Below are 17,108 nucleotides of genomic sequence, written 5' to 3'. Positions count from 1 at the left end.
AAAAATGTTTCCTCTTTTTGTTTTTACAAGGTAATTTACTGTATTGACTGTAAATAGTCTGAGCTCCACCTCCGAGTTGGCCAGTCAGGCGTGCTGCTTTGACACGGTTTAGCCACTAGGGGTCATGCTGAGTTGTGACTGATGGTGACACGCAGCACTCAGTGACACAGAGGAAGAGACGGCAGGCACCGCACCTTCGACCAAGGTAAGCGAACAAAGACAACTCTGAAAATACACAACAAACAGACTAAAGGACAACATGTCGGGTGTTTTCTTTCTTTAACCTTTACACCAAATTAACTGTCGACACACTACCGTACAACCTTGTATTTGAAAACAGACGACTCGAGGTGTTTTAGCAGAGAAGTGGCTAACGTTGGCGAGCTAACTTTCCCTTCGCTGTTTGCTTTGGGTAACTTCAGGTTGTCAAGTTCGTGAAAGTGAAGATCGAGGTTTTCCGACGAAATCTTTCAAAATAAAGTTCCTAATAACGAACGGGTGCGGAAACTGTCCTTCTCAAACGGGTCAGTTTTATTTTGAATAAGGTTTCCGGTTTAGTGTCATACTTTATCTTCTGACTTCACCCAGTCAGGAACTTTAATAGCTAACTAGCAAGCTAACTGAAGTTAGCTGGTTAAAGTTGTTGTTTATAAGGCTGTGGGATATCGGGAGCTGCGTAAACTTACCATCGTATATCAGATTTGAGCCAAGATAACGTTTAAGCACCTTAAATGTTAAGTTAAGTTCGTATCTGCTTGTTCTGTGGGTGATGAATGGCTACGTTGCAACCGAGAGGAACAACTTCAGAGGCTACGTGGTGTTTACGCTGACTGAGTCCCAGAGCTGAACAAAACTAGCTTCACTATATGTTTTTTAAATAGTTACCAACACTATATGTCTTTATGGAGGACGACACGATGAGCCCTCGTTTAAATTCTGTACAAAATACGTTACCTAAACCTAAGGTCCGGTCGCAGGAAACGCTACAAACATTTAGATTATCATCAATACAAGGCTGAGGATACAAACTGCTCGTTCTTAATACAATGAAACTTCTCACTGCTTAACATGAGGCGGTTCAGTATGACAACAAACACATGGTTTCTATTTCGGAAGCCTGACAGCACCACAATAATTTGAATGTAGCCCCCATGGTAAAGGTTTTTGTAATAAGAAAACATCCCCATATTTTACATAGGGTCGTAACTGTATCAGGTTTTCACTCTATAATGAGTTTGGGATTATATCACAGTATATGCCATTTCACAATTATTATTTCCATCACTTTTATGAAAGTTGAAACATGAAATGATTTAGTTAAATGAATTGGTCGTTAAAGTTTGATATAAATATATATGTGGACATTTATTTTGCAACTAAATAAAATATACAAGAAATTATGTTAAAAATACTAGTATCAAAATTCAATTTGAAAAAGGATCGTGACACAGAGTTAGATTCTATCTGTGTCAGTACCTGGTATTAACACCCGTCTTCAGTGATGTGATCATAAATGGTCAGTTCTAATTGTATTCAGAGATCCAATCACTCGGAGATGGTCCTGGACGCATGTGACCACATTGATTATGCTGTGTGAACATCAAACCGTCCTGGGCCAGGAAGGACCACCTACTTAACTGCATCTTCCAACCTGCTACCGTTTCACAATTAATCAAACAAACTTCATCGTTTCTCAGTGACCATACATCGATTTACCACAGTCTCAACACTGTTCAGCACATAATGACTGAAACTTTCCTTAAATTGATAAATCCTTTTCTTAACAGCATAGCTGCATGAGCTTTGTTCACTGCCTCCTGACTCCTTTCTATCTCACTCATGCACACAGACACAGTGACATCAGACACACCTTTATACTCAGACTGGAGAAAAACTGTATAATGAAGTCTATGTGAACACAGGACATTTGTGATTGTTTGCGAGCAGGGAAGTTAGATCCAATCACAAGTGGTCACAGAAGACCCATTCAGGATACATTTTACTGTCGGGTGTGAAATGACAAACATAGAGCTGACCACTTGATGGGAGTTCTCAGGATGGATGTTGATACCAGGTCTGAACAGGGCCAGTGAGACAAAGAACATTGCACACAGCTTTACAATGAAGCAACAGCACAAAATACTATAGTTATTCAATTCAATTTTATTTGTACTACTCAGAATCACAATACACATTATTGACAATATTCAAGAGGAACCCAACAATTCCCACCACAACCAAACCCAATCCCATTTGAATCTTTTATGTTGTTATGGGGAGTGTAAACATTTCTTTAGCTTATTATGAAACTGTAGCAGGACAAATGATTCTGTAGAGGGCTGCTATTGGGGTAGACAATGCAGGGCACCAGAGTGTGACACATGCGACCAAAAGGCAAGGAAGTGAAACATTTTCCTTGGACAGTTTAGATCTAATTAAAATGTCAGACTAAATATTCTTTAGAATTAAGTTAATTTACCTTTGAAAGGATATACTTGCATGATTATGCTATGATATTCTCATTATACTAGTGGTTTAAAACGGTTTCACAATGATGACAATAATATAATTTATCACAATAATTTCTGGGACAAAATATCGTCCAACAACATTTGTTATTGTGACAGCTCTACCTTATTACCTTTTGAATAATGCACCACACCAGAGGTTTTCTTGCACAGTTTACAGCTTTAGTTCCATGAGCGCAACTCACAAAAAACATGACAAGCGGCGTAAAAATATTTTTGATGGGTGACAATTGTGAACGCATGTTGTGATCGTCCTCTCTGGTGAATGCACAACCAACGTGCTTGATTTGAGACATTACCCTGTTGGAAATGTATGCACTACACCAATCAGTATACTCTGTACAGTACACAATTTACTACATGAGAGTGTACTGACTGCAGTATCCGATTTGATTACAGTGTAAATGTAGACTCAAATATGAGCTCAGTTTCCCTTAAATCTCATCTGTCTCAAATATGGAATCTGCTAACATTGCACAAATCCAATTTCGTCATTATTTCTTCATAACTGCAGTGTCACAATGTTATTGCTCTGTTCAGGCAGCAGAGCCCATAGCTTTCCTTCCTCTTTCTCTGGGTAGCCACCATTGTAATTTTTACATTTAATAGAGCAGACATTGCAGCCTACTCGGCTGCTTCCAACAGCAATCCATTATCTAATCCAGCGTCTTTCTTCTCAGTGGTACAGTAGTACAGTGCTGTACTTTTGCTCAGCCTATGTGGCAGCAATGTGGACTGACAAAAGGTGGACTGTGTACTGTATGGTGGACATGCGGCTCACTTTGTTGTTTTCGTGTATTTGCAGGTAAAGCATGGCGATGACCGGCCAGAGCTCATGCTCCTCCATGAGTAACCACACTAAGGAGCGGGTCACTATGGCCAAAGTGACCCTGGAGAACTTCTACAGCAACCTTATTGCCCAACATGAGGAGAGAGAGATGAGGTAATGTCCAAGACTTTCACATTGACATATGGGATTCTTTTTAAATGGCTACATGCTAGGTTTTTGCAGTGCTGCCGACAGATGTGCCCGGATTAAATGTGACCCCAATGTTTGAAATCCACTGTACTCTTCAACTATCGTTTTATCTCATAGCGAAACAGAAAAATGACTGCGTCTTCAAATTCTACCCTAATATAACTAGAGCTTAACCTCCTTAACTCAAGGTTCGGCATCAAGGACAGCACTGTATACTACAGTTATACTTTAGTATAGGTTTTCACACATTGCAACCACATTATGTGTGGTATCTACACTTGTAGATACTTTATTGTGCAAGAAACTGTCTCTTCAGAAGAAAGAACCACAAAGACTTGGAGGAAATTGCCTTTTTTTTCGGATGCAGAAATGTTTGGTAGTGGTCGACTGTAAGGCGAGGTTACATCTGTGTGCTATTCAAAGGAATTTTGTAGTTTTTCAACAATCAATGAATCGGACTTGATTGATTGATCGTATGGTCTCTCCTTTTGCTCTGAATTGTTGTACATTGTTTTACAAAGTGGCAGTGAAGTCTATGATTTTGCCTTATTTCCATATGATATAATGCTATATGCCAAATGATATAATGGGGTGTGCATACTCTATTTGGTGGCTATAAAACACAAGTAATTGTCTTTCCAGACAGCAGAAGCTGGAGAAAGTGATGGATCAGGAGGGCTTGGCTGATGAAGAGGTGAGTTACATCTGCAGGGTTTCCCACAATGCTCTGTTGCAGTATGTGTTAATTCCCTCAAAGTATTTGCGTCAAAGTGTTGGTCAGATCATGAGGCTTGCTGAAACAATACTGTGCGGTGCTTGATGTTTGTTGTCTTTGAGTGAACAGTATTTTAGCATTCATTATGACTGTCTTCACAAGTGTTTGATCCAAAGTGGCCTCTTGTACAGATGTAGCAGATTTTTTTAATTATCAGAACGATGTAGCTGTTTTCTGTTTTACCCCTTTCCAACAAGTAGTTGGTTGGTAGATGTGTTTATCATTATTCCAACATATCTACAAGGCAGTTCTTCTAATTTAGTTCTCAATTTGTAAGCATCACAAAGATATATATTTAAAAGTAGGGTTTGTGCTCTGCAGAAACGTATTCGGCGCTCTCAGCATGCAAGGAAAGAGACAGAGTTTCTGCGTCTGAAACGAACTCGTCTGGGTCTGGAAGACTTTGAGTCCCTGAAGGTGATTGGCCGAGGAGCTTTTGGAGAGGTAAATACCCTTTTACACACAGTGTAAAAATACATTGCTACTAGTTTATTTTAACCTGCACGTGCTGTTAATATGGTGAATTTGTTATGTTTGACAACCCGTAGATGATAGTACTGATGACATCATCAAAGGTGATGCTCCAGTTTGACAGGCACCGCATTAGACTTAATAATAAACACACCTACAGAAGTGTGTACTCTGTTGGATCACAGTGGCACGCAGAGAAGATACTCTTTTATCTGTGACAACACACACAAAACACTCAGGTCATACCAACAATGTCTTTCTACACAACTGTCCCCCCTGGTCTTATAACTTACAAGGCCACATCTGAAGTTCTTAAGCTATGAGCAATAGAAAGTCAAGATTCATTAAAAAATATATATAAACCACTCAGGCACACTGTAGAGACACAGCAGTGGAGTGTGTGTCTGTGCGCAGTTACCTTTCCCTCAGGTTCTGGGATCACTACACAGCTACACAATTATTTTATATAATCAACCGCTCATAGTGATGAATTTAACTCGGGACAAACGTTTCCACACGGTAGTGTTTAGTTGGAGGAGGCGGACTGACTCCATCTGATTGGTCAAATATATTGACATGCAGAGTGTGAATGCGCGGTGCATGAAACACCATTTATCACAGTTTTTGCCATCTTTTGTGATACCTCTATTGCACACGTTGATCTCGCCAAGACGATAGATTTTCGATATATCGTGCAGCCCTAGTTCTAACTAGAGGTGGATCGCTGTCAGTGCAGCCATCCTGCAGCCGCAAGTTATGTAATGTGACATGGTGGTGTTCTGCAGCACCGGCAAAAGTTGGACACAATTTCTTACTAGCATGCATTGCTTTAAGTCCAGCATGCATCGTTAAGTCAGAGCTGCGAAGCACCGCATTAAGTCAAATGAGTCGACTGCTTGTATTTAACCATCAGTCCACCCATCCATCCCATTCTTGTTGGAATAATTACTCAGGAATGTCTTGAGGGAATTTCTTCATGGCCTCTTGGATAAGTGATTAGAATGTAGTTGTCGGAGATCACTGTGACATCCCAAGACGCATCTTTGGCCATGATGCAAGAATTCATCAAATTCATGACACAATTTCAGAACATAAAATGATGACTTTATATGCAAAAGGTCTAAGGTCAGTTTTACCCTTATTATGTTCCGATACAACGGCTTTCTGGTCTTTAGACAACATTATAACTCTGGGACAGAAGGGACTGTGACCAAGTGTCACATTAAAGCAGATGCTAAATTTGTTGTACAGATCTTCTGTTAAAGTCTCTAGACAGCATGTTACACACTGGCAATCATTCACTGGAATCATACATGTCAGTATAAGGATAAAAACATACGTCTGCATAGAGATGGGTGTAAAATGAAGCACGACTGGTTGAGAGACCAGAGACGATTTTCCACTGATGAAGCATCTGTTGGTTTGGTCTGAGCTTTGCTGTGTTTGCCTCTAGGTCCGTCTGGTTCAGAAGAAAGACACCGGTCACGTATATGCCATGAAGATCCTCCGTAAAGCTGACATGCTGGAGAAAGAACAGGTGAGGCAGCAAAATGGTCAAACTGGAATACTACTGCTGTTGTTTGTGAATGACATTTTTGAACCCGCCTGTGTTTGTGGTTGTCCCTGTCTGTTAGGTTGGTCATATTCGTGCTGAGCGCGATATTCTGGTAGAGGCAGACAGTCTGTGGGTTGTCAAGATGTTCTACAGCTTCCAGGATAAGATGAACCTCTACCTCATCATGGAGTTCCTGCCTGGAGGTTTGACCTCTAACCCAACAACACTGTCATCTGTTTTAATCCGTTTCTCCTGACTGTAAATCTGACTGTTTCTGCTGCTGTGCTGCAGGTGACATGATGACTCTGCTGATGAAGAAAGACACTCTGACAGAAGAAGCCACTCAGTTCTACATAGCAGAGACAGTGCTGGCCATCGATTCCATCCACCAGCTGGGCTTCATCCACCGAGACATCAAACCAGACAACCTGCTGCTGGACTCCAGGGTGAGTCAGTTTTCATTTACTGTTTTCAGTAGACTAGATACAGATCAGTTTAGCTTCTTCCGGACATGCACTGAAATCTGCAGAATCTGCTGACATTCTCCCGAGGAACTGTATGTGAAAATGCAAATGTCCAAGCCTCTGGACTTTCTCTGGACTTTCACAGCCAGCCTGCCTAGTAAAAACTCTTGTCTTATGTCTAAATGAGCTGATATGAGAACACAGTAGGATATCCTCTGAGGGATGTTTTTAACATGAGACAGATGCAAAAATGGAAAAAACTAAAAGAAAACAAATATCTCAGGATGATGCAATACACGTGTCATGGTCTGTTGACAGTGTTGATGTGCTGTGATCACACATGATCTCCGCAGGAGAATTATTACACCACACCACACCCTGCCCCTGCTTGCTGCACCACCCCTTACCTGAACGCACCAGAGATTCCTGTGTAATGAATGCGTCAGAGCGGAGAATCTCTTGCACTGTTGTTCATGTGTGAAGGGCAAACTCGGGTGAAAGTCTGGACGCAATTCTGCGGACATCCTCCAGAGTTCATGTCTGAAAACGGCTTTTGTCAGTTTACATGTGTTTACGTAAAGATGGAGTAAGTGATTCTGGAGAAGGACTGCTTGACTGAACTCCACAGCAAAGCAAATACACCCTCTGAAGAAGCACAGAAGGGATAGCTAAAGCTAAATATTATATTATATACAATACTCTGACTACTGACAACAGGTGCAATGAAGAGGCAAAAGCAAGACAACACCCAACAGGGGAATGGTTTTGCATGTGGTGGCCACAGACAGCTGCTCTCTAATTATCCTTCCTGACTGATTCAGGAAGGATATGTTCTGCTAGTGTCCTTGTCACTACTGGTAGCATGAGGCGGTACCTGCAGCCTAATCAGGTTGCACAGGTAGTCCAGTTTGCGGTGTCTCCCAGCACAATCTCAAGAGCATGGAGGACATACCAGGAGACATTTATACAGGGAGAGCTTGACAGGGCTGTAGAAGGGCATCAATTCACCAACAGGACCAGTATCTGCTCCTTTGTGCAAGGAGGAACAGGAGGAGCACTGTCAGAGCCCTACAGAATGACCTCCAGCAGGCTACTGGTGTGCATGTTTCTGACCAAACTGTCAGAAACAGATTCCATGAGGGTGGCATGAGGGCCTGACATCCTCTAGTGCAGGGGTCACTAACAGGCGGACCCGGACCTACAGCCAAAACAGAAGGTTATGATTTAAAACCTGACGGGGCGCTTCTATTTGTAACCGGCGCAGCTTTTGTAGTCTTTACGGTAGTGGTTTAGCGGCTGAGGAAACGCACAGACCAATTGCATGCGAGTTAAGCCATCCCACTTGATACTACTCAGCCAATCAAGTCTGTGCATTCCAGGCGGTAAACATTGCGACTCTACAGTGCGGACAGATGAGAGAGTTAGAGGCAAGTTACACATGAAAAGACGGTAGAAAGAAAAAGAAAGGTAGAGATACAGGTAGAGAAAACAAAGGGAGAGATACAGACGACTGAGCCGTAGAGGGTTGAGAAACAGAGGAGTGAGACGGAGAGAGGGAGAGAAACAGGAGTGAGACGGAGAAAGGGAGAGAAACAGATGAGTGAGACGGAGAAAGTTGAGAAACAGAGGAGTGAGACGGAGAAAGGGAGAGAAACAGGAGTGAGACGGAGAAAGTTGAGAAACAGAGGAGTGAGACGGAGAAAGGGAGAGAAACAGAGGATTGAGACGGAGAAAGTTGAGAAACAGAGGAGTGAGACGGAGAAAGGGAGAGAAACAGAGGAGTGAGACGGAGAAAGGGAGAGAAACAGGAGTGAGACGGAGAAAGGGAGAGATACAGAGGAGTGAGACGGAGAAAGGGAAAGAAACAGAGAAGTGAGACGGAGGAAGGGAGAGAAACAGATGAGTGAGACAGAGAAAGTTGAGAAACAGGAGTGAGACGGAGAAAGGGAGAGAAACAGAGGAGTGAGACGGAGAAAGGGAGAGAAACAGGAGTGAGACGGAGAAAGGGAGAGAAACAGAGGAGTGAGACGGAGAAAGGGAGAGAAACAGAGGAGTGAGACGGAGAAAGGGAAAGAAACAGAGAAGTGAGACAGAGGAAGGGAGAGAAACAGATGAGTGAGACAGAGAAAGTTGAGAAACAGGAGTGAGACGGAGAAAGGGAGAGAAACAGATGAGTGAGACGGAGAAAGGGAGAGAAACAGAGGAGTGAGGCGGAGAAAGGGAGAGAAACAGATGAGTGAGACGGAGAAAGGGAGAGAAACAGAGGAGTGAGACGGAGAAAGGGAGAGAAACAGACGAACAAAGTGGGGGAGTGGGATATAAGAGGGGAAGAAAGTGATTCTAAAACTGTTCAATTGTTAAGATGTGTTGAGACTTTTGAGTCAAGATGTGAAACAGAAAAAGGGAAATTCAAGCTTTTGCTCCCTTTATTTTATTTTTCTGAAGTTAAGCCCTTTATTTGAACAATTTTCACATTTTATTTATTTTCTCTTATTTTGAAATGCAGCCCTACTTTTATTTAGTTAATGAGAGAACATTATACGTATCTGCAATCATACATATATGTTCAGTTTTTTGTTACGTGACAATAAATATTGTCAACGTTTTTGAATCGTACTGAATTCATTTGATTTGACAGTCAGGTATTTTAGTACATGCAGATGTTGATACAACTACTAGGCTACTTAAATATATATCACACTAAATAGTTAGACATTATGATCTTCCGGACCTTTGCTTCAAGAAATTTTCTCTAACTGGACCTCTTTAAATTTTAGTTGAATACCCCTGCTCTAGTGGGACCTGTGCTCACAGCCCAGCACCGTGCAGCTCGATTGGCATTTGCCAGAGAACGGCAGAATTGGCAGGTCTGCCATTGGCGCCCCATTCTCTTCACAGATGAGAGCCGGTTCACACTGAGCACATGTGACAGGCGTGAAAGAGTCTGGAGAAGCTGTTGTGAATGTTATGCTGCCTGTAACATCATTCAGCATGACCGGTTTGGCGGTGGGTCAGTGATGGTCTGGGGGGGCATATCCTTGGAGGGTCGCACAGACCTCCATGTCATAGCCAACGGTACCTTGACCACTGTTAGGTACCAGAATGAAATCCTGAGAGAGATTGTCAGACCTTACACTGGTGCAGTGGGCCCCGGCTTCCTCCTGGTGCAGGACAATGTCCGGTGTCATGTGGCCAGAGTGTGTAGGCAGTTCCTTGATGACTAAGGCATTGATGCCATTGACTGGCCCTCTCGTTCCCCTGACCTTAATCCAATTGAGCACCTATGGGACGTTATGTATCGGTGCATCCGACGCTGCCAAGTACCGCCACAGACTGTGCAGGAGCTCACTGATTCCCTGATCCAGGTCTGGAAGGAGATCCCCTAGGACACCATCCACCAACTCATCAGGACCAGGCCCAGACGTTGTCTGGTGTGCATACAGGCACGTGGGGGCCATACACAGTACTGAGTCACATTATGAGTTGCTGTGATAAAAGTCACGCAAGTTGGATCACCCTGTGAATTCAGTTTTTTCTTAGATTTTCGGTATGATTTTGAATCCAGCCCTCAATGGGTTGATGATTTTGGTTTCCATTGACCGTTGTTACATCATTTTGTTCTCAACAAATTATAGAATGTACATCAGTAAAGATTTTTATCTTGAAGAATTCGTTCATCAAGATCTGATGTGTTATTAAAGTGTTAATCTTAATTTTTGTGAGCAGTTAATATTGCAAAATATCATCAAACAAACAGCATCCAAAACAACTAGAGACAGTTAGTTATGTAGATTGTTTTTATAGAATTACAGAGACAGAAGAGATGTTCTTTAGTTTGTAGCTAAGTTAACAAGGAAGCAACATTACCTGCCAGAGTAATTCAAATAATTTAACAGTCCAAATAATCCTGTTAATAATCTGTTAGCAGACTTGTGTTTTTAGGTCCCCTCACAGGACCCTTCACACATTTACAAACATATACCGGGATACAGATCAGAAAGTGAGACTGCAACTAACATTACTTGGGTTGTGGGTTGGCAAAATCTACAAATGCAGATAGGGTTACACGGTTTCCCATAGTCGCCACAAGATCTCAAGACAGTGATATTCGCAATCACACTGCTAGCCACCAGCATCGTCCATCAGCTACATAGAGAGAGGCACTGCCCCTCATCTTACCTCCAGTCTACATATGAAACACAAATCTAAGCTACTAGTGTTATTTATGATTGCAGTGAAGACTTAGCTTGCAGCACTGTACTGAACTTGGTTATGGGCTCGCACTGTGTGCTACAGACCTCAGTGTTAGAATATTGTGTTTCGTGTGTTTCCAGGGTCACGTGAAGCTGTCTGACTTTGGTCTGTGCACTGGGCTGAAGAGGGCTCACCGCACTGAGTTCTACAAAAACCTGAACCACAGCCTGCCCAGTGACCTCAGTAAGCAAAGTCAGTAAACCTTTTCCTTTATTTCATCTAAAGTCTGCATGCAACCTCAGCTCATATTCATCACACATTAAGGTCCTTAATACAACAGGAGGGTGTCACTTTAAATAGTGTGCTGCGCTCTCTCCACAGCCTTCCAGAACATGAACTCCAAGAGGAAAGCAGAGACCTGGAAGAGGAACAGGAGGCAGCTGGTACGTCTGAACAGATATGATAATATTTTGACAGCGTTTTGGTCATATTTAATGAGAGCTGGCTTTTCATCCACATTTATGAAGATTGTGTATGGAACATATGAGCATATAGATTACAGTTTAAAATAAAATGGGTAAATTTACCCTCACCTGAGGCCTAAATGTTTTTCACAAAAGGGAATAATGCAATAAGTCAGCTAATATTACGATTTACTTCATATTTGATGCGGACTGGAATATGTCTGTATTTTTGTCTTTAATTAATTTTTTTTAAAGTGAAAACACTCCTGTAAAGTAACATGTTTATTTTTCAAAGCAAGTTATTTTTTAGTATATAAAGTAATCTTGAAAATATCCAGCCCCACAAATATTTACTTTTTTGACTCAACACTTCAACATCTGTTTCACAGGCTCAACAATATACCAACGTCATGTCTAGAATTCTGTTATGATTTATCTAGGTGATAAATATGAATACAAATTAAACAGGCTTTTATGAATCTGAATCAGAATGAAGAAACAAATGTTCAATGTTCATAACAAGAAGCCTATTAGAAAATGTGTCACCTCACAGCAAACTTTGTGTTGTTCCTGTCAGGCTTTCTCCACAGTGGGAACACCAGACTACATCGCTCCAGAGGTCTTCATGCAAAATGGATACAACAAGCTCTGCGACTGGTGGAGCCTGGGAGTCATCATGTATGAGATGTTGATCGGTAATGACTCACGCACACCACCTCATTCACCTCCGGGAGACTTAGGCCAGATGTGGTCAGAATGACGATGACTGGTCTTTGTGATCTACAGGTTACCCTCCGTTCTGCTCTGAGACGCCTCAGGAGACGTACAGGAAAGTGATGAACTGGCGAGAGACGCTCACCTTTCCCCCAGAAGTTCCCATATCAGAAAAGGCCAAAGACCTCATCCTCAGGTAAGATACACCTCTGGGCATCTCCCACCACTCTCACACTTACTATAGTCGTTGATGCAGCCAGTGGTCACACGCTGATAAGTGCTTGCACTCGTTTTGTATATTTATGGTGGATGCATTGTTGTTTTGAACAAAGATCTGAGACAGCATCTGACACCTGAAATGGTTTGCATGATATTAAGTGAACACATGTCATGAACAGGTTCTGTTGTGAGGAGGAGCACAGGATCGGGGCTGTAGCTGTCGAAGAGATAAAGTCCAATCCTTTCTTTGAGGGCGTGGACTACGACCATATCAGGTAAGGACTGTTGACATACGCTCATCTTAATTTTGACTTTACGACATTGAGACATGTGAAATCTTCCCTCGTACTTAGATGAGTGATAGTTAAGACTATCAACTACTAGAGACAGTATGTTGCTTTCAGGCATGCACTGAACTCTAGTCTAATCTCCTGCAATTATCCAGAGGGGCTGTAAGAGAGAACACAAATGTTAGTCAGTGGCTCCGGACAATCTTTGGAGTATTTCCTGCCAGTCCCCTTGTAAAAACTGGATAATAATAATATCTGAGTGAGCCCATGTGAAATTAAAAAGAGGTATACACGTAGAAGTCGCCAACGAAGACATTAACTTGGAGAGATGTCCTGCCTCTACCTGCTGCACCACCACCTGACCTGAATCCTCCGGAGATTCCTGTGTTGTTGTGAACCCGTCTAACTGGAGAATCTGCTGCTGCTGCGTTCTTCATATGTGAAACACAAACTCCGGTCCCCAGGCATTTTCTGGAGTTCATGACTGAAAACAGCTTTTCTGCCTTTTAGCTGTTAAGATCTGTGTGCTCTAAATTGATTGTAATGGGTTATCTTTACTCTCTAGAGAGTTTATGAAACAGCTAAATCAGATAATACGTTCACTCAAAAGAGCCTCTTTATGGAGCACCCCTCTGGTGAACCCCAGCACAGACCTTGTGTCATGTATGAGTTGTGTACTAATGTTTGTGTGTTCTTTGAAGCTGCTTTATGAAGGCCAGGCTCATACTGCAGATCATAGCTGTTTCTCAGCTCTGTTCTCACCAAGTTCTCAAATGCAACATTTCCCCCTCTGACTCTTCTCTAACTTGACTGATCTGCTCTCCAGGGAGAGACCTGCTGCCATTCCCATCGAGATCAAAAGCATCGACGACACCTCCCATTTTGATGAGTTCCCTGATTCCGATATCCTCACACCAACAGGTACCTTACTGTTCCTGATGAAAACATTTCAAATTTCATGCCTCTGCTGTGAAGTGCTTGAAAACCCTGCTCCTCCTCTTCCTCCTCCAGCCACCCCAGTGTCCAACCAGACTGAGGTTGACCTGAAGAACAAGGACTGGGTCTTCATCAACTACACATACAAACGCTTCGAAGGCCTGACCGCCCGAGGAGCCATACCGTCCTACATGAAGTCAGGAAAGAGATGAGCACCTTCAACTGGCTTTTATCCGACACCGCCACGAAACCTGAATGAGTCGTCCAAACCCCTGAACTTCAGCCCTGAAGGAGAACGCTTCCTGTTCTCAGCGGTACCTGACTGATGAGGATTCTCGTCACAGGACTTTGCAAATAATAATGGGGCTCAATTACATCCATTGCTTTCCACCATAGGAACTGCTGCCTTCATCTCCGCAGGTCTTCTCTTTCTCTGATGCTTCCGAGGGTACCTCTCTACTTCCTGCTTATACCTGAGAACAGAACTGTGGGATTAAAGTGATTCTCTCCACTTGCCTTTTCCACCAGTGGATGCAGTGGGACGTCTTCACTCCTGATACCAGCATCATCTACATTCCCTCTCTATAAACCAGCAGCAGTCTGTTGCACCTACCAGGGGTTCTTGTTCTAAATCAGGACATCCACTCGGCTCACTGCTTTATGTTGACTTGTCAACTCAGACGTTGCGTTCAGCTGTCACTTGAAGTGAACTAGGTGCTCTTCAGGGATTCTGTCCAAATGTTTCTCGTTTCCTCTAAGAGCTCAGTGCTGCTGGCTCTTTCAGACGATCCAACCAAAGACTTTCTGCTTCATCTCTCTGACACGTCACGTCCTTAAACTTAGATTTTTAGTCCTTTTATAGACTAGTGCTAGGAATATTTGCTTGTTGATAAGTGTGAATATGAGAATGATGCATTTTGTGAGAAACAAAACACAAGAGTCTTGTTACATTTACATTTGACATTATGTTCAATTACCTTGAGCACCTTATGTGATGTCTGATCAGTAAAGTCAGGCCCATTGGTTTGTTTGGATTGGTGTTTTCATTCGACCGGATAAGAAAACTTTCCCCACAAATGTCTGCATTGGAATATTTTAATGCCACAAACTTGTCATACGTCAGTACATCTTCCCATTCAAACTTAAATTAAAGCAGATGAATGGATCTATTAATAGAACTGCTGAACTCACTGCAGCCACCAAGACAGAGCGTCAGCTCGACTTGCTGCATTAATGTAACGCCGCAGAAAAACCGGGGACAATAGTTCTAGATTCAAAATCTTCAGCCTTGCGAGAATAAGTAATCGTTTCATGACAAATGGCCTCAAATGATCCTGGATGAAGAGAAACAATTCTGCTTGTTAATGTTAGCCCCCCCCCCCCCCCTCTTCACCTCTGCTTCAGCTGCTACATTCACAAGACATTGAAATGTTTTGGTTGATAACCGTATGTTGAGATTTTTTTCTTTAATATATTTTGATGTGTAATAGCATAATTGTTCATTCCTGAGGTCAGGATGTTTGAACTTTCAAATCTGGGAGCACAGGGCTTAACATTTTCCAGTGAACACAATATCCAAAATGCTGTCATTTAAAATGAATGTAAATTAAGTTTTATGGAGTCGTGGAGAAGAAGTTCCTCCTTTTTTTTTTTTTGCCACAATAATTTTAAAATGGTGTTTGTGTGACTGGTCTGGACCTTTTATTTTCCTCTTCGTCCTGATCTGAGGTGCAACTAGAAGAACATTTCTCCTTTCCCAGGAGAAAATATGAAACGTTTGGAATGTGACAATATTGACACCATAAATTGAATCATTTAGCCTCTTACATGGTTGAAATTTATCGAAAAAGATTCATGAAGTCAAATTATAAGCTACTCTTGTAGGTTTGACTCACTAAGTCCAAATTGAATCATATTGGTAAGTCAGAATTGTTTTTTAGTTTATATCACATTTTGATATATGTATATATATATTTTGTAAGATTGACATTAATTTTAAATACACAGTTTTGACTTAAATCAGACCAAGTATTTTATAATTTTGACTTTTAAAAAAATGACATTTTGTTCTCTTTAACATTTTCTCACGTTTTCCCTGTTTGTGGCAGGAATGATCTTCTGTATGCACCAGCTCAGTCTGAAGGTTTTCCTTATCGTCTGTTGTAAAAAGCCTCTTCAGGTAGTGTGTAGATGAAGCTCAGCACGTTGTAACACGTTGTAGAAAAGCACACAAGGAGCTTTTTTCTTTGACTATTATTGGAATGCTCCTGCTCCGCATGCTTTGACCAGACAGCAGATGAGTCTGATTCCAGCAGCAGAGCATGTGGTCTGGTTTCATGATGCCACTTGGTGGGTGAGTGAATGAGATTTCAGATAGTGCGTGTGGATGTTTTCATGATCTGGAGAAACGATGCAATGTTCTCCACATGCAATGCTCAGATGTGTGTGTATGCTGTAGCACATGTGACCTGAGAGTGAGAAGTGGGGGGGGGGGGGGGCGGGTTTGGGAAGGTGGGTGTACATTATTTAAACCACTGTTCTCTCTGTGGCGTGTGGCTGTTTTTGTTTTCTGCTATTTGACAATGAATTACTCTGCACTTACTGAGTTGTGTCTTCCTTCACATCTGATCGTCTTCATTGTAATTCCTCTGTTGTGCCTCCTAGAGGAACAGTCAGTCCGAACCAGAGTCAGTTGTCAACTTAAGATCCGATCTTCAGCAGACTGGAGTCCCAATGAGACCAACTAAACCTGATTTTAAACTTAAAGCAAAAATATCTGAGTGCCAAGTTTAAACCCTGTTAAACTGAAAAACAGGTTATGCATGCGTACAAATTAATCATTTAATCAATGAATCATTTAAAATAATTATTGCTTTTATCAAAGCAATATTGCTCCAAAATCAGTTTTAAAATTGTCTCAAAAAGTTCAAATGATGCGTCACTTTAAAGCCTGAGAGAACATTGAACTGCAGTTTGCTCGACATTCACAGGAGCTGAAAATCTCATTTGTAGGATGAAGTGAAACATTTCATCAGTCACGGATTAACAAAACAGTGACATCACTCAAGCTGTTCTTTAATGGCACATGTGGAAATTAATATAAGGTGTATTAACCATTAGTAAGGCCATTGGTGACAAACTTTAATCCTTTATAAAGTGAGTAGTGACAATGACATGATTGATGTAAGCAGGGGCGGATGTTACTGGGGGGAAAGGGGTCCAGTCTCAAATATGTTGCAAACATACACCTGGACAAAAGGATTAAAGGATTTCATTTTGGTAGCCAAAGGTCACGGTGGCCTCACAAAATATGGTTATGTTTTTCTTGAGGGTGATATCTTGAGATCAGCTGGAGGGAATGTCTTCAAATTTGGTTAAAACATTCACTTGGACTCAGGGCTGAACTGATTAGAATTTGGTGATCCAAGGTCAAATGTGTAGGTCACAGTAACCTCCCAAAACACCTTTTAGTCAACACTACTGGTTGGTGGAGGAGTGCAACTCCAGGGCTGCCACAAC

The 17,108-nt window shown here is 41.9% G+C and overlaps 1 protein-coding gene across 1 annotated transcript; it reads left to right on the top strand.

Moving 5' to 3' along the window:
* The first annotated feature begins 126 nt into the window (after positions 1 to 126).
* Positions 127 to 16,190, top strand: LOC117765139 (serine/threonine-protein kinase 38). The gene is made up of 14 exons (XM_034591450.1): positions 127 to 205; positions 3,334 to 3,471; positions 4,150 to 4,201; positions 4,604 to 4,726; positions 6,207 to 6,290; positions 6,388 to 6,511; positions 6,600 to 6,754; positions 11,107 to 11,218; positions 11,348 to 11,409; positions 12,008 to 12,125; positions 12,217 to 12,340; positions 12,543 to 12,638; positions 13,480 to 13,574; positions 13,665 to 16,190. The coding sequence occupies exons 2-14, from the start codon at positions 3,341 to 3,343 to the stop codon at positions 13,799 to 13,801; spliced, it is 1,413 nt and encodes a 470-aa protein (XP_034447341.1). The 5' UTR covers positions 127 to 205; positions 3,334 to 3,340; the 3' UTR covers positions 13,802 to 16,190.
* The last annotated feature ends 918 nt before the right edge of the window (positions 16,191 to 17,108 follow it).

Source organism: Hippoglossus hippoglossus, chromosome 7, assembly GCF_009819705.1.
Source record: "Hippoglossus hippoglossus isolate fHipHip1 chromosome 7, fHipHip1.pri, whole genome shotgun sequence".
Lineage (NCBI taxonomy): Eukaryota > Metazoa > Chordata > Actinopteri > Pleuronectiformes > Pleuronectidae > Hippoglossus > Hippoglossus hippoglossus.
This window is presented reverse-complemented; position numbering and strand designations above follow the sequence as displayed.